Below are 21,592 nucleotides of genomic sequence, written 5' to 3'. Positions count from 1 at the left end.
AAAAAAAACAGAAAAAACTGAAGAAAAAAAAGTGAGGAAAAACTGAAAAAATGTTCCTGTAACTTAGCACTAGGAGGAAACCCAATGAAGACGGGGATGTCCAAGAAGGGCAAGGTGTGGAATATTCCTGGTGAATATCAGGAAAACCATCCTTGCAGTAACAACCAGAAAACCATGGACAACTCTCCCAAGGGAGCTGTTAGATCCGTTTGATTAAGACTGTTAAGAACTGACTTACTAAAGTGCTGCAAACTCATGTGCAGCACCCCAGCACTAGTGGTGGTGATGGACGTGTTTTCCATTTGCTCTCATGGTTCTCACCAGATGTTTTATGAAATGAAATATTCTTTTGGTGGACATGCTCAGTGCTGATAGGGCCCTGAAATCCTGTTCAATAAAAGGAGTTCTTTTGGCTTTGAACTCTACCTGATGCTTCAATGCAGCTATAACTGTCTGGGAAACTTGCACTTGAGCTTTCCAAGAGGTGAGAGGTGTTCTGCAGGGCTGCCCTGAGGAACAACCCTCTGGGACAGTCATTAGCCAGAGCCTACTTCACCCTGTTGTTCTCATTTGTGTGGTGGGGTTTTTTTCCCTGATCTTCCAGGATTTAATAGAGAAAGTTGTCATCCTGCGCAAAGCTGTACAGCTCACCCAGGCTGTGGACTCTAATGCTGTGGGGGCCCTTTTGGCTGAGAAGATGAGCCAGTACGCCAACCTCCTGGCTGCCCAAGGCAGCATTGCTGCAGCTTTGACCTTCCTTCCTGCAAACACCAACCAGGTACGGGGCCTTCAAGTTTTTTTACTCCCTCTCTCTATGTGAACAGATGTACTTCGAGCCAAGGTCTCTGCATGGTGCAGTTAGCCAGCAGGACTGCCATTTGAAATGCACCTTGGGATGTGACAGATTGTTTCTCCTCTCCCTGCATTGGCCTCATTGAGCCAGCAGAAGTACACAGCCTCTTTCTCCTTCGTTTCACATGCCTGTGCTTGCAGTCAGTGGCTGCCAACTGTCCACCATGCAAGTCAGACACAGTGAAACATACACCTTGACACTTGTTTTCTTTTGATTTCTCATCTTCAGCTGGTATCCAGAGTCAGGCTGGCTTGGGAATGATGCAGCCCAAGATGGGAGGCAGGCACACATAAGGCAGAAGAGACTTATTGTCATCAAATAAAGCAGAGCAGGCTTCTGAGAGAGAGCTTATCAGCATGTGGCCAGTCAGCCTCTTGGTGTGATGCACTGGGTAACAGGCAGTGCAGTAAACCTTCCTTCACTCTCCTTTTCTGATTGCAGCCAAACATCATGCTGTTACGGGACAGGCTTTGCAGAGCTCAAGGGGAGCTCCCAGTGGGACAGGAGACCCTCAAGGCACCGTATGAGAGACAGCCCATGCCCAAAGGACGAGCTGGCCCTGTGGCTGGACAGATGCAAGGGCCCCAGGCTCCAACCCAGCAGTATTACCAACAGGTAACTGGGGTTTTGGCAGTCACGGAGGTGTATGGTGCCTGAGTTCTGGAGAGTGATGGAGAGAGGAATTTTTTTTCCTTTCTCTTGATCATGCACCTCAACCGAGAGCCTTGTGGTGAAAGTCGTTGGTGCTGCTTTTCAATCAGTATGGATGCTTCTTTTATTCCTCACCTGGGAACATAAACACCTTGTCAAGTTGCCTGCTTCTGAAGATTAGGTGTTTTCCCCCTCTGTTTGAAAATGTGCTTCAGTGCCAAGAATGACTGTGTGGCAGAGCACTGCAGGATTTTTCTGTGCTTGCTCTCCTAGTCCCATCTCTGCAGGACTTGGGACTTGCTCACGCTGCTCACCAGCTTCCTCTGGGGCTGGTTATTTCCCGCCCAGCTCTGCTGGTGGCTGCAGAAGTTGCTGAGCAGTGACAGTAGCAAACTGAGGACATGTTTCAGCAGTTGTGGGTACAACCTGCTCTGAAAACACCTTCGTAGCTGGGTGTAAGGGGGTATAGGCAGCACGGGCAGGGGATGGGGCAGGCCTGGGCTGAGAGTCCACTGTCCCAGAAGAGAGACCTGGTGAGTATGGGATTAATAAGGGAGCTGGGTGCAGGGAGGAAGAGGAGAAACGGAGGAGGCAGATGTCCTGGTTTTATCTTTAGCCTGAGGACGATGCTGCATCACACCATGCTGGCCATCCCCAGAGTGTGGTGTGGGAGGCAGCCCTGGCTGTGCATTAAAGAGCTTCCCCAAGTCCCTAATCCCTCAGCGCAGCACTGGAGATCATGTGGCCCTGCTCTACGCCAGGACTCTGGGCTGGGATTTGCTGAGAGCAGAGCTGTGATAGTGCTGCTGGTGTTCTCCTTTCACGGAGGAGATGGGCACAAGCAGAGGTGTCTCTCTGTCAGTGGTGCTCTTCAAGCACTGCTTGCCAGAAAAATGGGAGCAGGAAGGAAGAAGGGCTGAATAATGGGGGGGAGCTGGGTTTTGTTCTCTCCCTCTTGATATATTGTGCATGCCTTCACCTTCTCTCCAAGGTGTTAACAAGGTAGATTTCAGAAGGGACAAAGCCTTCCTACAGGATTACCTTGCTAATGCTATTGCATATGATTTGAAATGCATCATTGCCAATAATTAACTCTACTCTTCTTTCCTGTGTCTTTGACCTTCCTCCTTGTAACCAGTGAGTTGCCTTGAGAACCAATGCTGCATTTTTCCTGTTTGGCTGTGGAAAATAGGAGCTGTCCTCTAGATGGCATGATCTTAGCAATGCTTTTTAAACCAGAGTTCCCTCTTTCTCCAACTGTTTCAGGAATGCCTCAAACTATTATTTAAGCAAGCCCTACTCATTAATGAAAGGCTGGGTGTATCACAACCCCACAAGCACACTGTGAGCTACCAACTGTGTTCTTGGCTTTCCAGGGAACTCGTGCTCAACAGGAAAGGCTTGAAGGGGACAGGTGCTATGTCAGGAAGGTGCCCAGCGATATGCTGACGAACCAGAACGGATAGAAATGACATGGTTGAGTCTTGGGATACTTGTTTTGTTGAATTTTGTGGTGGGTTGCTCTGGCTGAATGCCAGGTGTCCATCAAAGCCTCTGTATCACTCCCCCACTCCTCAGCTGGGCAGGGGAGAGAAAATATAAATGAAAGGCTTGTGGGTTGAGATAAGGACTGAGAGGGATCATTCACCAATTACAAGCAGACTTGACTTGAGGAAAAATTAATTTAATTTATTGCCAATCAAATAAGAGTAGGATAATGAGAAATTAAATCAAAACTTAAAACATCTTCCCCCCAACTCCTCCCTTCTTCCCAGGCTTCACTGTTTTCCAGATTTTCTGTCTCCTCCCCTCCAGCAGTGCAGGGGGGTGGGGGAATGGGGGTTGCAGTCAGTTCATCACACATTGTTTCTGCTGCTCCTTCCTCTTCAGCGGGAAGACTCATGCTCGTCCCCCACACCAGAGTGAGGTCCCTCCCATGGGAGATAGTGCTCCATGAACTTCTCCAGCATGAGTCCTTCCCACGAACGACAGTTCCTCATGAACTGCTTAGTGTGGGTCTTTTCTGTGATTTGCAGTCCTCCAGGAACAGACTGCTCCAGCATGGGTCCCCCATGGGGTCACAAGTCCTGTCAGCAAACCGGCTCCAGCGTGTACTCCAATCTCCATGGATCCACAGGTCCTGCCAGGAGCCTTCTCCATCGTGGGTTTCCTATGGGGTCACAACCTCCTTTGGACATCCACTTGCTTTGGTGTGGTGTCTTCCATGAGCTACAGGTGGTCATCTGCTCCACCATGGAGCTCCATGGGCTGCAGGGGGACAGCCTGCCTCATCATGGTCTTTACCACGGGTTGAGGGGAAATCTCTGCTCTGGTGTCTGGAGCACCTCCTGCCCCTCCTTCACTGACCTTGGTGTCTGCAGAGTTGTTTCTCTCACGTATTCTCATTTCTCTCTCGGGCTGCAAAACGTGCAGCTTTTTTCTCTTCCCCTTCTTATGTTATCCCAGAGGTGCTACCACTGTCACTGTCTTGGAGCCGGTGGCATTGGCTGTGTCAGGTCAGCCATGGGGGAAGCTTCTGGCAGCTTCTCACAGAAGCCACCCCTATGCCCTCCCCACTGCCAAAACCTGGCCACACAAACCCAATACATTCCACCCCTTGCCTCTATGAATCACATATTTAAGAATTATCATTAAAATCCACATTCACGGCACAGTCTTTTAAGAAAGTGTTTAGAGAGGGCTTGTTTAAGCTTGAGGTAGCCTTTAATTACTGTCCCAAATAGGAACATGTACTTAAAACTTGGTTTCCTTTCAGCATAGGTTTCTGAACATTTATTTTCATCTGGAAAAAAAAAAAAAAGAAAACTAAAACAAACCCAGATGTGAAAGGGAATGGAAAAGTCTAAGATTACTCCAATGATGAATTATGGAGACATTAACAGTGGTTGTTGTACAGCTGACTGCACCATTAGCCCAGCACTGCAGAGGGTTAGAGACCAACAGACTGGAACCAGCTGAGCCAGCCAGGAGTTCAGGGCCACAGCTTTCCCTCTGCCTGTGCTCTGACCCTGGCTGTGCATCCCACTGCCCTCTCCTTGCTCAAGGATGTCACAGGCAGAGGATGTGCTTGGTTTCTGTCCTGTCAGAAGGGTCATACAGAAGGGCTTTGGAGTGGCAGAGAAGGAAGACAGAGGAGAGGAAGCTGTGGGAGACTGGCTGGGTAGCAATTAGCATTAAGATGTATGGTTGTGCATGTGTAAGAGCTCAATATGAAGTTGTAACCTTTTTTTGATTCACCTTAAGCTCAATTTAACCAATCTGCTTTGGTGTGAGGTGATATGTTTGAATTTAACATGGAGCTTGGGACTTCCAGCTGGGATTAGTGATGTTCAGTGTCACGCAGTAGCCCGGGGGGAGCTTCTGCAATAGGAACATGTGATGAAAGAGGCAGGCCTGGCTCACTGGTACGTGTAACGCTGCACTCGCTCCACAGCCTGTTGTAGCTGTGTCTCTGCTGTGCTTCGTCCTCACTCTGCAATTCCCTCTGGCTGCAGTGCACAGTGATTTTTGTCTGTCTTTTCCTTCTTCCTCTGAGATTTTATGGCTGTGTAACAAGCACCAGCATGCAAATCTTTTTGTGTTCACTTCTTTGCATCTCATTTTATGAAACCCTTTAGACTTTTTTTTTATTGTTTTGTTTTCCATGATTGGTATTTCTTTGTTCAATTCAGGTTAGAATTGCCCCTACTGTCACTACCTGGAGTAACAAAACTCCTACTGCCCTTCCCAGCCATCCTCCTGCAGGCTGTCCCTCTGACACACAGGTATAACCTTCATTATTCCTCTCTGAGCCCCTGCTCCACCCTGATATGTCCCCTGGTGTAGTCTGTGTGCTTGACACAGTCTGGTATGGATAGGTGGAAGGAGCAGCTTCCAGGTGTGCTCTGGTTGTGCTCCTCTGTCTCACGTTACTATAGTTATTTTTGTTTACCAACACCCAGATGAGTGGCTCTGGAAAGCCTTGAGTGGGAACTCAGTGTGCCCTGAGCACCTCCCTCAGCCCTTGTCCCACACTGACATATCTGAAGTGTGATGATATTTTTCCTTTCTCTCTTTCCCATGGAAATTAGAAGCTTCAGAGTCAGTGTTTGAGTTGTTTAGTTGGAAGCTGTGGATGGCAGGGTGCTCTCAGACTGCCTGAATAACAGGCAGTGTTGGCAAGGACCTCTTCCTTGTGCGGGAAGGTGTGTGCTGCTCTGCTGCTGCTGAAGTCACTGCACATACAGGCTGTGCTTTCCATGTCACACTGGGCACCTTAAGGCACCAGGGTGGTTGGAAACATTTGCCCCTGTGCTGGTGGTTCTTCCAGGGAACGTGGTTTTGGGCCTTAAAATGTGAATTGATCATTTTATAACAATCCTGCTTCAGCACTGCATTACCATGCTGACTGAATCTTATCTCCCCCTACCCTTTTTTCCTGCAATCTCTTACAGGGAGACAACCCACCTCCTCCAGGGTTTATTATGCCAGGTGCTGTTAACCCCAACATGCCACCACAGCAAGCCACATCCTCTAATTACAGCATGTACTCACAAGCAGGGACCCGGCCAACGTACCCGCAAAGTGAGTAGCAGCAGCTCCTGTCTCTCTCCTGCCCAGGTGGGCCAGCCTGGTGATGAGCCAGCCAGGTTTACTTGGGGATAGCCAGTCCCTTCCTTGGGGGTGGAAGGGTTCAGACCAAGCCAGTCCCACATTTCTTGGGGGAGGAAAAAGCTCCTGAGATGACATCTGAGGATTGTGATTTCTTGGTGGGGTCCAGACATCAGGCCCTCTGTCAGACACTGTCTCCTCTGCTGAGAAGCTGTCTGCCCACAGCTCTTAGATTTACTCCTCAGCTGGCCCTTCCCAAGGGTGTGCTGGAGTCAGAAACCCCCCAGTGTGAGTCCTGGAGGAGCAGCACAAGCCGAGCAAAGAGGGACCCAACTCATCTGTGTGTAGCTGGGCCATCCAGTTCTCATTGGAACTCCATGAAGATGAGAAAGGGGGTGATGAGGAGACAAGAGCAGTAGTAGAAGTGGGTGAGGGAGTGGGCAGAGCACTGACACACTTGAAGCAGGGGACTGAAAGTACAGGCACTAGGGAGGAAAATAATGGGCATAGATGGGCAGAGAAGAGGCAGTTAAGCTGCAGGGCCCACAGTGAAAGGCTGTGAGCTTCCATTCACTTTCAGAGATTGCTGTTCACCTCCTTGGCCTCAGCCTTCCCTTTGTGCAAACCTGGGGCAGGGGTTTCCCTTCCCTAAGAGGCACTGCGAGGATTGCAGTGGTTCAGAAAACAACCAGAGCAGCAGTGTCCATGTGCCTCAGCCGTACCCCAGGTGACATGGTGGTTCTGGGGAGGAGAATGGGAGTCCTCACAGCCAAGGCAGTCCTTTCTCTGGCTCCCTGTGGCAGGCTGAGGTTTTGAGTCCTGCAAGTACAGGCAGAGTTGTGGGATCCAGGATTTGGCTGGGCAGTTATGTGGTTTGAGGGAGAAGGGGCAGGAAGAGAAGGGAGGTCAGGTGGAGAAGGAAGCAGAGGCAGATGAAATGTGCTCCTCTGTTGTGAACTCACTGACTAAATGTCTTTTTTTCCCTGTTTGTAGCGTATCAGGCCACACAGCAGTACTCTTGTGGAACAGGGGGACCAGCTCTCTATCAGCCTCAGCAGCCTCTCGCTGTCTCTGCTTCGGCCTCTTACCTGAACCCTGCCCCTAACACCACCCCTCCCTACCTGCCCTCTGCCCCAGCCCACTCCCTACCCACCCCGCTCTACCCTGGGCAGCCTCAACCCTCCCCAACGAGCCTGAATCCCGTCTCTTCCTTCCCTCTTCCTGCTTCTGGCACGTCCTTTCAGCATGGCAGGCCAGGACCTCCAACAACTTCTGTGGCTTATGCATTACCTACGGGACCAACAGGTACTCTGCCTGCAACCAGTGACCTTCCTGCATCCCAGAGAACAGGTCTGCGCTTGGACAGGGGAGCAGGCAGGGAGGGGGAGGGATTTGCTTTATTACTCACTCAGTTAAACGTGCACCTTTTCCTTGTGAATGCTTCATACAAAGTTTGCTTGTGCTTAGAGACCAGTTCAAAGCATTTCTAAACCACATTGTCTTCCCTGCACACCTGGCAGTGATATGGCTGTGTTGGTGCAGTGAGCACTTGCTGGGCAGCGTGAGCAGTTGTCTCTCTCACGAGTCAGACCTTGCCTCAAACACAGAGCTTTTGTCTTGCCCAAGACAGGGTGCTCCAGTGTTGTCTCGTTACGAGGCTGTTGTATTCTGCAGATGGATGGCAGCCCAGCTTTAACTTTGTGAGGCTGGCGTCCAAACCTGCTATGTGGCTGGAGGGCAAAATACAAAAACGATGAGCAAGTTTTCCTAATCGCTGCAGAGAAGATGATTCTGATTCTTCTTGCAGAACAATTTTGCAAATTTTATTTGTCCCTGTGTCCCTGGTTTGTGAACAGCATTTCAAACCCAGGATCGACAGTGTATTTAATTCAAACAGCATTTCCTGTGGCATCAGTTCACTTCTGTTATTTTTTTCCTGAGCACTTAGTGCAATGGGATTTACAGTAGCCGTGACTGCCTTAAAAGATAATAAGAAGTGATTTAGAAATGCTTTTACGTGTCTCTTTCCTGAGTGTTAAGCAAAAGCATGTGTGTGTGGCTGACCCATAAGAGCATGTTTGAGCACGCACTGAGGTGGGGCTCAGCATTTCCTTGGGACTGCCTGGACGTAACTGTTTGCTGTGGGACGGTGACCTCGCTTGTGATAACAAACCTGTCTCTTCACTTAGCAGCCTGTGAAACGACAGCTTTGCATACATCAGACTGTGCAGGAAGTATGAGCAGGCCTTTTCTAAACTTGGCCATGAACGTACTTCACGTACAGGTGGTCCAGCTGGAGTGTCAAGGAAGTAGGGAGCGGAGGGATTATCAGGCAGGATTTGAGGGATGTTCCAGGGATGCTGACTCTGACAGGCCCTAAGGACACCAGTGTGACTCCCTCTCTTCTTTTAAAAGAAGCCTGTTAGGTGTGATGCTGTGCAGAAAAGGCATATTGCCTTTGTCTTGGCAGCAGCAGTCCTGTGAGTAGGTGCTCCTGATGTCTGTGAGGCTAGGAGCCCACACCTCTCATGGCATTGCCTTCATGCACACATGTGTTTTGGGGAGAACTGTTCTTTTGCTCTGTCAAAAAATGAGAAGTACTGATGTAGGGCAGCTGCCAGGGCTGCAAGGGGAGAAGAGGCCTTTTCTCTCCATCCTGCAACCAGGTTGGGTGTCCTACCTGTTCTTGCACATGCTGTACCATGACTTTTCCTGACCCCATGTCAAACTTGGATCTCTAAGCCAGAGGAATTATTAATTTGGACAGAGGAGGAGGCGTTGGATACAGTTCTAGGCCTGGGATGTGAAGTAGCACATTATAATGCAGACAGCATATAGCTTCTGTGCCTCCAAATAAATGCAAGGAACAAGAAAATTGTTCTTTCTTATCCATTTTGTTACTCGATTTGCGTCACTGGCAGTCACTTCAGATCTGTCACTTGCTACATTTCTTGCATTAACAGTGAAGTGACCTAGTCCATGTGGTGCACTCAGAGCAGGTGAAGCTCTGTACTCTGGACAATAGAAATTAGGGATGTTAATGACGATACTAGGTAATTAGTAAAAGTGTGTAATCCACATAAGACAGTAGTCTAACACATCTTGCCTATGTCACTTTAACATACAGGGAACTGAAGCAGTTGTTACCCGCGTGGCCTTGCCAGATTTCCTTTGAAAATGAAAAGTTGTCCATACTACGCATTTATAAAACTTTGAGAGCTCTCAGTGCTGCTTGTGTTTTTCCCAGTGGCTGTGGTGAGAAGGCAGCCAGTACAAGGTGTCAAGCCTTCAGGAACCCAAACTTAGGAATCATCTCTGATTCCTGGCAAACACCAGCCTTGGGCTGAAATGCCACGTGTGGACTCTGAGGTGCCAAGGCCAGGTGGCTCATAAGTGTGGGTTGCTGGAGAGCTGTGGAAAAGAAGATAAGAGGTATCTGAAGACCACACTCTGTCCTCTTCCAATTTTTAGATTATGCCTTTCATAAACCATATAAACAAGCAGGAAGAAAAGCTTGCTTTGTAAACGCAGAAATGACAGTGTACATGCTTAATTTGCTTAACCATCAACAGATTTTCCAGAGTAGCTGCATTGCTTAGTGAGGGCATGAGATCCCAGAGAACCACAGAAATCTACAGGCAGAAGTAGATCTCACTTGTAACTTGGAATGTTCCAGTGCAGAGTATATAGTGATGCTGATCTTGGCTTTGGAGCGGTGTGCTTTTGTGTGTGGTGGTGATCTAATCTAGGAACATCATGTTTCACTTGGCAAATGTGATTCATTTACAGGAAGGAAGATAAAAAGATGTCAAATTTGACGTCTTGAAAAGCACCTAACCTTTGAACTGGCTTGGGTTTAAAGATGCACTTAAAGAAACAGTTCTATAAATATCTTCTGGGTTTGGTTTTGGTTTTTTGCAAATGCATATAACATCAGTATTGTTATATGTTAAGCTGTGCTTGGAGCTCCAGTAAGCAAGCAAAGCCCACATGACATTTCATTTTCAACCTATCTCACTTTGTTTTATGATAGATCTTGGAACCTGCTTCCAAGGGAGTTTTAATTCAGAGTCTTGGATCTCGTTTCAAATTGTGATAGAGAATTCTGAACTAAAGGAAGGGTTTGCACCAGAGCTGTAAGTGCATCAGACCAACCCCAGGGACAGGGGTTGTCTTATCCCCAATGTTCCTCTTCTCTTTGAAATGGCAAAGGTTTTATTGGCTGTGTTTTGCCATTTGGATTTGTTGCTAAATCTGAGCAGGCAGCATGTCTTTTCACGTGAGTGTCAAGCTGCTGCATGAACAGACTTTTTTGGTTTGTGGTGTGGGTTTTTTTGGGTTTTTTTGCTTGCCTGCCTTGATTTGGGAAAATACTTGATGTCCACCTTGAAGTAAATACTTTAAGCATCTCCTGAAAAGCTTTCTGGAATGGTAAAAAGATGGTGAGAAGATTGTTGCTAAGAGTAATGGTCTGTCAGCTGCACTAGCTGGCAGGAATAGAAAATGAGAACAACAGAAGAGATAAGAAAGCAGGCCAGGATTCTGCCACATTTGTTAGAAACAACTAGAAACACTGATTTTCTGCATGGACAGAGCAACAGGCTTGGTTTCAGGGAAGGCAGACAAAAGCAGTTCCACAGGGCGGTTTGGTCAGATGACTTCTCTGTAAACTAGCATTGTAATTAGGTTAGACATTTTTTTTCTCCTGTCTTCTCGTGCTTATTGAAACTAAATTGCTAATTAAAAATTACAGACCAATTGTTTTATTTTTGGAGAAAATCTTTTTTTTTTAGTTCTCTTTGCATCTTATCTGCAGAAAGCCTACCAACTCAAGACCAGGCCTCTCCCTTCGCAGGTGAACTAGGTACCACCTAACCTGAAAATAATTACAGCCACTACATGAAATTAATTGAACAGACATCAGTAATTTGTGTGTTCTTCAGAGAACATTAAATGTGATGCTGTTTGCCAATTAGACTTTAATCAAATCAATTTTTAATTCCTTAATTAAAATCAATAACGACCTATCTGGAGTTTTTAACCACAGAAACAAATACTCAGGTTTTCTTTTTTTAAAGCAAATTATTCCAGGAAATTAACAGCAATAACAGTCTGGGAAATTTTCTTAATGTGTTACCACTACCAGCACTGCAGAAGTTATGACTTCCTATATCAGAAATACCCTGAGATAGGGAGGAACAGAGGAGCCGCTGGGGCATATGGCTGTCAGGAGATGGCACTGCCCTTGGTGTAAAGAGAAAGCAGATGTGAAAGAGGCTTTAAATTGTTTTTCATTTACCCCTTTAACGTGCTCTGGATGTGAAACTTGTTTAACAAAAGCTTAGGAGCAAATGAAATTTAAGATAAATTGAGCAAATTCTGCAGTGATGTTAAGCTCTGCTGTCTAAGATGAATTTATCATCTGCTAAGCGAAAAACACTGTGGTGAAAAAGTCCATTGAGCGGGGATTTGGTTTTGTTGGCTTTTTGTGGCTTTGTGCAATCAATCCTGATTACTCGGCAAGGCCATGGTAATGCTGAGATATGACGCTGTGGTCCTGATTCCATGTGCTTCATGGTGAGATAGATGGGGAACTATTTCTAATGCACTGATGTGAGCTTTGCTGTACAAATCTCGCAGCTGCACGGTGTGTGCTTTCTTGGGAAGAGCAGAAGGTTTGGTACAGAGCAACACTCTGAACTCGGAGTGAATCTGCTCCAACATCCTCTGTGCTTCCTCCAGTTTCAAACAAATTGCCCTCGGTACAAAAACCTAGATTTTGCCACCTTGCTCCAGCAGCTCTGCTCTGATTTGGGGACACAAAGCACTCGGAAACACGCTTTAGCTGGCAGGGGAAATGTGGTTTTATGGCTTTTTTGTGTCTTCAGGGTGGCTGGGTGAATCTGTCCTGAAATGTTTAAGGCTCCTGTTGCCTCTTATGCCTCTTCTTTCTGTGTTGTGTTGCTGGGAAACGTGTTTTAACTGTCATGTATAAATCCATCACAGTATGCAATTGCAGCAGCAGCAGCAGCTTTTGGGAGATGGATGCAGCTTGAAAGCATTCTCATTCACCCGTGGTTTCTGACATCTCTGCTGCTGATTGATGTTTATAATAATGTTACAGTGATCATGGGGAGGAAAAAAAAGGTTTAAAAACCATTCTCATTTCTTCTCATATGATACAGATGGGAAAAACTTTCACTGATAACTGAAGCTGTCTTCACATGTACAGTCTGTGTAGCAGAGCTGTGTTTTGGGCATAGTAGGCAACTGTCTGCCTTTTCAAAGGGCATGTCTAGTGAAAGTGGGTTTTTTTCTGCAAGAGAATAAAAAGTTAATTATTAAAAAAAATAAAGCAACTTCTATCAAACTTGAGAACAGTTTTTCAGGATCCCAGACCTGCACAATGGGTGCAGAACCCAAAGGGTCTGATGGCTGTGGGGTGCTGGGAGGCTCTGACTAGCGCAGGAGATGTTCTGGCCCCCAGTGCCGGGCAGAGGAGGAGGCAGGTGAGGGCAGCCCCTGCCAAGCCCCTGCCATAGAGCTGTGGAGGGGAGCTGGTTCAGCTGAGCTCAGGAAGGCATCATTGCCCTCCTCTGAGGTACTTACAGTCTGTTTTCTTTCTGTCCCAGGGCCTCAGAACGGCTGGAACGATCCTCCTGCCCTGAACAGAGCTGCCAAGAAGAAGAAGGTACTCTAGGAAATCAATTGAGTGCTGACCACTTGAAAAGCAGTAACTTAAGCTGCTCCTGGGAAACTTGTTGGCAGACAAAGGAAAAAGAAGGGTTAGCAGCAAACAAAAGCTGCACCTCGTGAGCAGAAATGGGATTTATGTCTCTCCAATATGCATTCTCTCTCTCAAAATATTTAAGCCTCTAAAGCAGTCGTTTGCTTTTTGCTAAAGTTGTGGTTGTTAATAATACTATTGATTCTGGTTTGAAGAAAATCCCTCAGACTGTTTTCATCTGCAGGAAAGCAGATGAGTTTTGCAGGAGACAATACTTAAGCAAAATGATGAAGCAGTGCAAATTGTTACAGATTACTTATTTTGCTGGAGCTGAAAGCAATTTATCCTGATTAAGGGTCTGACCCTGAGAGATCTGCCGAGAGTAAGACAATTTTTGTAATGGAGACAATGTTTTGTAAAACGGATTTAGACTGCAGCAGGACAGAGTAACTGGGGACACTTGGCTCAGAGCAGCATGAGCCTTTCCATCCTCTGGTGTTGCTGTAGTCTTCTGTATCTCCACAGCAGTCAGTGTCATCTGCTGCTCGCTGAGCCTGGTACATTTGGGAAGCAAGAGTCAGTTTGGAGTGTGTAAAGTGTGGGGAGAAAAAGGAAAAGAAAAAAAGGGTGGAGCAGGCAAGATAAGGTCTGGGTGATGGTGAAGGCAGAAGTCTCCCTTAGCCTTTGGGTTTTGGTCTCTGCAGTTCAAGATGAAGCTTTTGGAGGTGGATAAGGGATGTGTTGTGCGCTCCTGACTGCCCCACTGCTGGGACGTCTGTCACACAGCAGCCGGCACGTTTTTTTTCAGGGGAGCTTCAAGCTCTTAAGTATAAGGAGGAAAGTTGTCAGTGAGAATAACTGCTGGACCTGAGAGCTCAAGCCCTTCTGTAAAACAGGTTTTGCTGCTGCTGTGTGTGTGTGTCACAGCCAGAAGTTCTGCCATGGCCAGGGCTTGAGTCTGGGATCCTTTCTAAGTGAGGAGCTGTATTTGTTGCATTCCATGTTGGGTATCACAAACCTCTGCCAGAAATGTTTCTGTGTTTGTTTCCCTTATGTCCACTGTATGAGGGGGTGGTTTAGGATATTGTAAAATGACTTGTCACATGAGCTATTGTCAAATAGAAGAACTGTCTGGCATTTCAAGCTGCAGCATAATTTGCAACGGCTTTCCACGTAAGACCTTACCCACCACTCAAAAGTGTATTGCTGTAATTCATTGCTTTTATAACTGACTTTGGTGCTGGATTGGGAATATTTTTCTTGCTGTCCCAAACCACTGTCTAATTCTGGCATCATTCATTTAGGGTAGCATTCAGGGTTCTGTAATCTTCCCTTTTTTCCATGCACACCCAAAGAAATGTGCACATTCCTGTGGGAGCTCTTTTTTTTTTAGATGCCTATATGATGCGTAGCAGAGGCTGGTAGCTTCTGTTGTTTTTTCTTCTCTCTATGAAATGTTTCCAAAATGCCCCTGTGTAAAGGCTGCCAGATGTTTAGGGATGAATCTGAAATGCACTCACAATCTCTTTAGTGCAAATAGCCGTGACCTATGTACCGCATGGACAAAAATGTACTCTTGAAAGTGAGACACAAAAATGTAAATATAATGAGTCATTAGTAAGAATAGATGTAAGTGTGGGTTAGTCTTCATTAGCACAGCTCTTCTGTTAGTGCTGATCTGACAAACCTGTTTTGTGCCCTTTGCAGAGGGAGAGTGGCTCTGGTTTAACATGGCTCTACGCAGGTCTAGTGGCCAGGGGCAGGCTGGGCAGGAGGACAGGCAGAGCACACAGAACTGGAAACACTGGAGGCTATTACTGCCCCAGGGCACTTCTTACTGTCCAGCTGTAGTTGGAGGAATGGGTTTGTGTAGCCAGAGTGAAATCCTCTGTTACCTACCCCTCTTATTTCTGTATCCTGGGGGCTGAGCACTCTTTGGCACAGCTCTCAATCGCTGTGGGTTGGGAAGTCTGTAAGAGCTGGGTGTGGCAGCGTAAAGACACTGCTTGTTTGTTTTTTTTTCCCCAGGTCCCTGATAACTTCCTGCCTCCAGTTCCCATCACCTCGCCCATCATGAACCCGCTGGCGGATCCACAGTCTCAAATGCAGCAGCCTCCAGCTCCAGCACCACCCACGGGTGCACCCAGCTTCCAGCCTCCGCACCTCCCTGCCGGGCAGCCGGTGCTGCAGGGTGGCTACCCCTCTGCTCCCCAGCCCCTGGGGCCGTGCATCATGCCACCCACTGTTTCCAAACCCAGCATGGAGGGAGCCCCTGGAGCCCCAATCGGCAATGCCATCCAGGTAACATAGCCACAGCGTCACACGGTTTTGGTTTGTGCATCAGCAGAGCCCTGCAGGCTGGGATTCTGTTGGGTGTTTCTTGTACCTCTCAGAGGTTTTAGTCGCTGGCTTTGCACCATACTGGCATTTTGCTACTGTAGTCTTCATAGAATCATAGAATGGTTTGGGTTGGAAGAGACCTTAAAGATCATCTAGTTCCAACCCCCCTGCCATCAGCAGGGACACCTTCCACTAGACCAGGTTGCTCAAAGCCTCATCCAACCTGGCCTTCAACACTTCCAGGGAGGAGCATCCACAGCTTCCTTGGGCAACCTGTTCCAGTGTCTCACCACCCTCACAGTGAAGAACTTCTTCCTAATATCTAATCTAAACCTCCCCTCTTTCAGCTTAAAGCCATTTCCCCTTGTTCTGTCATTAACTGCCCTTATGAAAAGTCCTTCCCCAAGACTTTTCATAAGGGCAGTTATGTGTCCCCAGTACACACCTCTAGTCTTCACCTAGAGAGAGTCTACAATAGTTAGTAGTCTCACTTACCTCTTTGCAGTTAATACTCTAGTCACTATGGACCAACAAGCTACTTTGTTCTGTAGCTTCACAGCTCTCCAGAGGGAGTGACAACAAATGCTGATAATGTCACCTCCACACACCCACAGGAAAGAAACAGGAGTTGTGCCAAGCTGGCTAATAATGCCACTTTGTTTAGCTGAAAACAACAAGTGGTCACAGTGACCTGGAAAAGCCTCATCTGGTCTCTGTTTCTCAGCATGTTCAGGCACTGCCAACAGAGAAGATTACCAAGAAGCCCATCCCTGAGGAGCACCTTATCCTGAAGACAACATTTGAAGCTCTTATCCAGAGGTGCCTGCTGTCTGCCTCCGATCCGGTAGGTCTCTGCAGTGTTCCCAGAGTACTCCTGGGTTTGGGTGAATGCTCTGGTTGATATTTGCAGCACAATTAGCCATCACAGCCTCTCCTGAGATAGCTTTTTCCTTCTGAAGGCTGCTTCAAGCAGCCACAAGCAATGTGTGGAAAATCCATATGCACATAGGACGTTGCAGTCTGGCGCCGGAACACAGCCCAGCTGTCCCAGTAACTGTGATCTTTACAGCCTTTGGCATAGAGAGCACAATGGTGCTGTTTATGGGCAGGGAATGAAGCCATTACAATCCCCTCTGCTGCTCTGTTCTAAGGAGGAAGGTTGGAATTGGTTGCAGTTGAGGTTTGTGTTTGAAAAATAGATTAATTAAAAATTCTGAAACCTTCAGAAAGGGCTGTCCTTCCTTCTGTCATATGATCACTGTGGAGGCAAGCCCTGTACATTTGCTGAACTCCTTCTTATAATTCAGGGCAGGAAGCAGCTGGTATTATGCCAGGGCCGAGCTGAGGCTCACATATGTGAGTACACACCTCAGATTTTGATCTGTGGTTTGTGATTTCTGATAACAACCTCATTTCAAAAGGAAGCAACGGCTAGCAGAGAAGTGGGAGGTTAGGAGCTTTCACGTGACCACTGGAGCTGGAGAGGAAGAATATTTCCTGTGGCAGTCAGTACTTTGTGAACGAGCCGTGTGTCCCAAAGCCTCCCATTTATTTCCAGCAGTCAATAAATTACACACTACCCCAAAGCCCAGATGCTGACTGTTCAGCTCGTGCCTGCCGCACGCTGAAAGGTGGATGATGAAAAACAGGCTGGTGGTGTGCAGAGGCTTTGTGCACTGAATGTGCTTGGTCAGCAGCACGGACTCACGCTCCTGGTTATGGTAACTGGGAGCTGAGCTGCCTGAGGGCTCTGTGGCAGTGGCATTGGACGGATACTGGGTGTTGGGTGTCACTGCTGTCGTACGTCCGCTGTACGATTTCAGATGGTTCTGTAGGTTAGACTTGACATTTGCATGTAGCTACTCCTTTGGCCTTGGGGTCTCAGCCTAGCAGTTTCAGGGTGGACTCGCCCACGTGCTCCTTTACAGAAGCTTTTCAAGGCCGTAGACCTTTCTTTGGATAGACCTCATGAGGTTCAGTAGCATTCAGCCGCTCAAAATCCTTTCTTTAAAGGTTAGGCTGTAGAGTGCAGGGATAGAAGTCGTATACTGCACGGACCCTTTGACCTTTTCTTCCTCTAAGTCTTCCTTCTCCCAGACACACAAAGAAGGTGAAAGCATTGAGTTCACATCTGCGCCCAGGGATTGCTTTTCTGCTCTGCTAACACATTTTGCTTGCTTCTTGTTCAGTCTCTGATTTTCTTAGGCAGAGCAAACGTTTCTGGCACACAGCACTGCGAGACACCGCCTTGACTGTATACATCAGTTATTGTCAGAACAAACACGGGTGCTACTCAGTGATTACATTTCACAGGGGAAAATGGGAACAGGAAGCAGAGTGAGGAGAACAACCAGTTTGTACTACTTCCACTTAATTTCCTTTGGAGAGATGTCTTGCTATTTACTAAAGACAATTTATTCTTCTTTGCCCTAGTTGGCCATCTGTGAAGTGAAAATAGCATGTACACCAGTGAAACAAATGTTCTGAAGTCATGGATCTGAAAGATTTAGCCAGTCCAAAAGAATTAGCCTGTTTCTTATCTGCTCCTCCTGGGGTACTTTTTCCTTACCTGTCTGTTCCTTGACAACAGAACTACTGCTGAGGGGTTTTCCACATCTGCCCTGAGATCCATGTGCTGTCTTCTCCTTTATGCCCTTTGCCATCCAAACAGCTTTCCCTAATTTCTAGCACAGCAGGCAGCCTCCAGTCTGTCTTTACCCCTGAGCTAGAGCATTCCTGTAGGCTTTGTTATTTTCTCTCAAGGCAATTATTTAATCCAGGGAAACTTTTCCAGTTGCCAGGGGAAATGGCACTATCTTAAGTGAAGATGGATTGATGTGCATAATGATTTAGGAGGCAGTTCCATTACTCAAGTGCACTGGTGCTGTTTCTGTTGCTGTTGATCACCTTCTTTTTTTGTGCTTCTGTTGAAACCTTGATGCTTTAGTATTGTTTCATTATTCTGAATTAAAATCTTCAATTTCTGTAGCTGTTTGTTTAAAAAATAAAAGGGGGAGGTGGGGGGATAAAAATGCATTTCTCTAGCAGCTGCTGTGGCACTCCAGGTGGAAAATACTGGGGTTATATTTTAATAGCCTTTGGTGGCAAAACAGTTCCAGACACATCAGTAGGTAGTTTATATAAAATCATGGAAGCACAAAGGATCTGTAAGGACAGTTTGGGTTAGGCTATTAGTTTTTCTGTTGATAGTAAAAACTTAGACTCTTGGTTTTACTAATCATATAATGGCAAATATAATTAGGATTTGCTATAGATTATGACTTGAGTTATACGAACTTAGACTTCAGTGACTGCATGTGCCCTTAAGCTCTCGTTGGCCTTGCTGGATACTTGATTCCAGTAATAACTTTATCCAGCTATCATTATGCTTTGCCAGTGAACCACAGGAGAAAAATCTACGCTGCAACTCAGAATTCTGTTACTTCCCATATCAGCTATAACAGTAGGTTTTGCAAATGACCAGTGGCTTTTGGGATGCACCTCCTCAGTTTAGTGTTCTCTGTAGCTAACTAGAACAGTTCCATGTGGACAACTACAGTCACACCATGTGGTCTTTCCTAGCAAAATTAGGGGAGAAATGTACAAAGAAATCAAATGATGTGTTAAGAAAATGTTGAGAAAATAATTTTGTGTGCTGCTTGGACCTCTTCCCACTGATCTATGTGATGTTCTTAAAATCCCTGTGTTTTAATGTATTTATTTCCCTTGCAGCAAACCAAGAGGAAACTAGATGATGCAAATAAACGCCTGGAGTTTCTATATGACAAACTTAGGGAACAGACAGTAAGTTCTGGTTTACTTTTTTCCCCTGCCCCTCTCCCCACATCAAATATTGCAGGTATGGCCAAGAACTTCATTGGTGCCATGGACACCTCAGCAATTTGTAGCAGGTGCTTGTTCTTTCTCTGGAAGCAAGCTTCAAATCCATTTATTGTATGTTTCCATGCATTTGCCAGAAATGACCAGGTAGAGTGCTTGGGCCCAACTGCCTGTGCAGACTTTACATTGTTTTGAGGTCATGTCATGAGTTTCGTGGTGCTGTGCAGGGACTGTGCTGAGGCAGTAGGCACTGGGTGAATGTATTAGGAGAGGGTCCCTGTCCCCAGCTGCTGGCAGAATGAGCCAGCACAGTGAGTTCCCCTACTCCCAGCAGGAAGTGAGAGAAGGGAAGAACAGGAAGCCTTCCTATAGGAAGGCTGGGGAGGGACTTTTGACCAGGGCAGGGAGCAATAGGATGAAGGGTAATGGCTTCAAACTGGAAGAAGGGAGATGGAGATGAGATATGAGGAAGAAATTCTTTCCTGTGAGGGTGGTCAGGCACTGGCCCAGGTTGCCCAGAGAAGTTGTGGCTGCTCCTCCCTGGAAGTGTTCAAGGCCAGGTTGGATGAGGCTTTGAGCAACCTGCTCTAGTGGAAGGTGTTGCTGCTGATCGCAGGGGGATTAGGACTAGGTGATAGTTAAGGTCGTTTCCAACCATTCTGTGATAGCAGCCTGAGGTAAAAAAAAAAACCCACCCAAAAACCAGCAGACTTAGATGTTGGAGGTTCACTGGCTTCACTGGAAGGCAGATGTGCAAGTACTTTTGAAGATCTGGTGACTTTTCCAAAGCCTTCCAGGAGGTCTGTGGCAGATATAAAGGACTGGGCTTAGATCTCTTAATACTTTTGGATTAGATTGGTCTAACCCTGTTGTTGTCAGGCCATCTTTGCTGGGCAATTAACTTTACCCCAAGCACATTAAAGCTCAGTAGGGATTTTTTATGTGCCACAGTCTGTCACAGCAGGTCTCCACCTCGGGGGATTGCATCCAGGGGCTGGCAGTGAAGGCTGGCAGGGCTTTTTGGTACTGCAGAGAAGGTACATTTGGGTTGAAATCTGTTGTTAGATTTCCCAGTGACTGTTCCCAGTGAGGTACAGCTCTGAAAAGGGTTATCCGTAAAGAAAGGAACTAATTGCTGCATCTTCCTGAAGGCCAAATGTCACACTTGGGATTTCTGGTTTTCTAGTACTTGTGTAGGTGCTCATTTTTCTTTCTGCTGACCTTCTTTGCCTGCCTTCCTTGCAGCTCTCTCCAACCATCATTAGCGGTTTGCACAACATTGTGAAGAGCATCGAAACCCGCAACTACCAGGAAGGACTGAACATTCACACACACATAGTCAGCACCAGCAACTTCAGCGAGACCTCTGCTTTCATGCCTGTTCTGAAAGTTGTCCTCACCCAGGCCAATAAGCTGGGTGTCTGAAGTTAACCCTGCGTTTGCAAAGCCTGGATGGTTGCTTTTCCAAAGAAGTGCATTTCTACAGCAAACATGCAGGAAATGGACCAACTGCTGGTCCTTACGGCATGTCACGGTAGAGTGCTGACAAATGGCATTATGCTCTCCCTGCAAAATACTTTGTTCTAGGAGGGCCATGGAGCCCTGGTGCTTTTCTTTTTATTTTAATCCTTTTCCCATCCCTAATGATTCTTGTCTACAAATAGTATATTTAATGGATGAAGCCCCATATTGTCAATTTTTAGATGCATGTTAAACTGCTAAACAGTGGCTTTTAATAAGATATATGTGTTAAAACAACAAGATAGGTTGTGTATCAGACCCTAAAACAGATTATTTCCTTCCACCCCACTGTTCCTTATCCACCAGATTAAAGAGTCTGATCGTATTATAAGTGTACTTGGTCTTTCATTTTTATGAAGCTGCTTGTTATTACAAATTACATGTTCAATAGCTTAATTTTGCACTGGGGCAAATGAGCAAAATAAAGGCTAATGTGATATTTTCAATAAATGTTAATTTATTAAAACATGTCTTTATGAAGTGCAACTTAGATTTTGAACCCAGAGTACAGTGGACAGCTTCCTGTTGCGTCCTAGGCATGAGGGTTTTTTTTTCTCCACGTTCATCACTAGAAGCTCTGTTTAACATTTATACTGAGAGATCTGCATTTCAGGGAAAGGTTTTTTCAGCAAGGATTCTGAACACCTCTGTATTTTTAAAAGCTAAGAGCAGAAATAATTCAGAGTGGTTTCAGCTGTACAGAAACACTGATACTTAGTGTGTAAGTGAAGTGCAAATTGTTTCTTGCAGTACCCTGAACTTGGAGATTGCTGCTTCTGCTGGCCAGTAGCAAGCTGGGTCAGGTGAGTGTCACAGGGTGCTGTCCTCTCCTGTGGCACAGTTGGAGTTGGCTTTAAAATTTAAAAATTTGAAATAGTGTGCCATGAATAGCAAGTATGTCTAGGAAGAACAGCAGCTGGAAAAAATGTCCATGTTTAAAAAAAAAAACCACAATTTTGCCTGAAAACTACCACAAGTATCAGTGCCTGTGGAATGTAGATTGGGTATTGCATACTGTCAGAAATATTATAAGTAACAATGCAAATCAT

The 21,592-nt window shown here is 46.4% G+C and overlaps 1 protein-coding gene across 1 annotated transcript; it reads left to right on the top strand.

The window, feature by feature from the left end:
• Positions 1 to 96: 96 nt before the first annotated feature.
• Positions 97 to 21,009, top strand: LOC104523689 (protein transport protein Sec31A-like). The gene is made up of 11 exons (XM_029084590.1): positions 97 to 114; positions 605 to 778; positions 1,295 to 1,468; positions 5,197 to 5,289; positions 5,959 to 6,088; positions 7,109 to 7,465; positions 12,748 to 12,806; positions 14,871 to 15,143; positions 15,907 to 16,026; positions 18,915 to 18,986; positions 20,268 to 21,009. Exons 1-11 carry the CDS (start codon positions 97 to 99, stop codon positions 20,445 to 20,447), a joined length of 1,650 nt encoding a protein of 549 aa, XP_028940423.1. The 3' UTR covers positions 20,448 to 21,009.
• The last annotated feature ends 583 nt before the right edge of the window (positions 21,010 to 21,592 follow it).

The sequence above is a fragment of the Antrostomus carolinensis genome, unplaced genomic scaffold (assembly GCF_000700745.2).
Source record: "Antrostomus carolinensis isolate BGI_N321 unplaced genomic scaffold, ASM70074v2 scaffold15654, whole genome shotgun sequence".
Taxonomy (NCBI): domain Eukaryota; kingdom Metazoa; phylum Chordata; class Aves; order Caprimulgiformes; family Caprimulgidae; genus Antrostomus; species Antrostomus carolinensis.
This window is presented reverse-complemented; position numbering and strand designations above follow the sequence as displayed.

What these genes read in the sequence shown, in the direction of transcription:
- LOC104523689 (XM_029084590.1), top strand. An exon ending in CCGGCCAACGTACCCGCAAA is followed by an intron (nt 6,089 to 7,108) that starts GTGAGTAGCAGC and finishes CCCTGTTTGTAG; the next exon opens with CGTATCAGGCCACACAGCAG. An exon ending in TCCTGCATCCCAGAGAACAG is followed by an intron (nt 7,466 to 12,747) that starts GTCTGCGCTTGG and finishes TTTCTGTCCCAG; the next exon opens with GGCCTCAGAACGGCTGGAAC.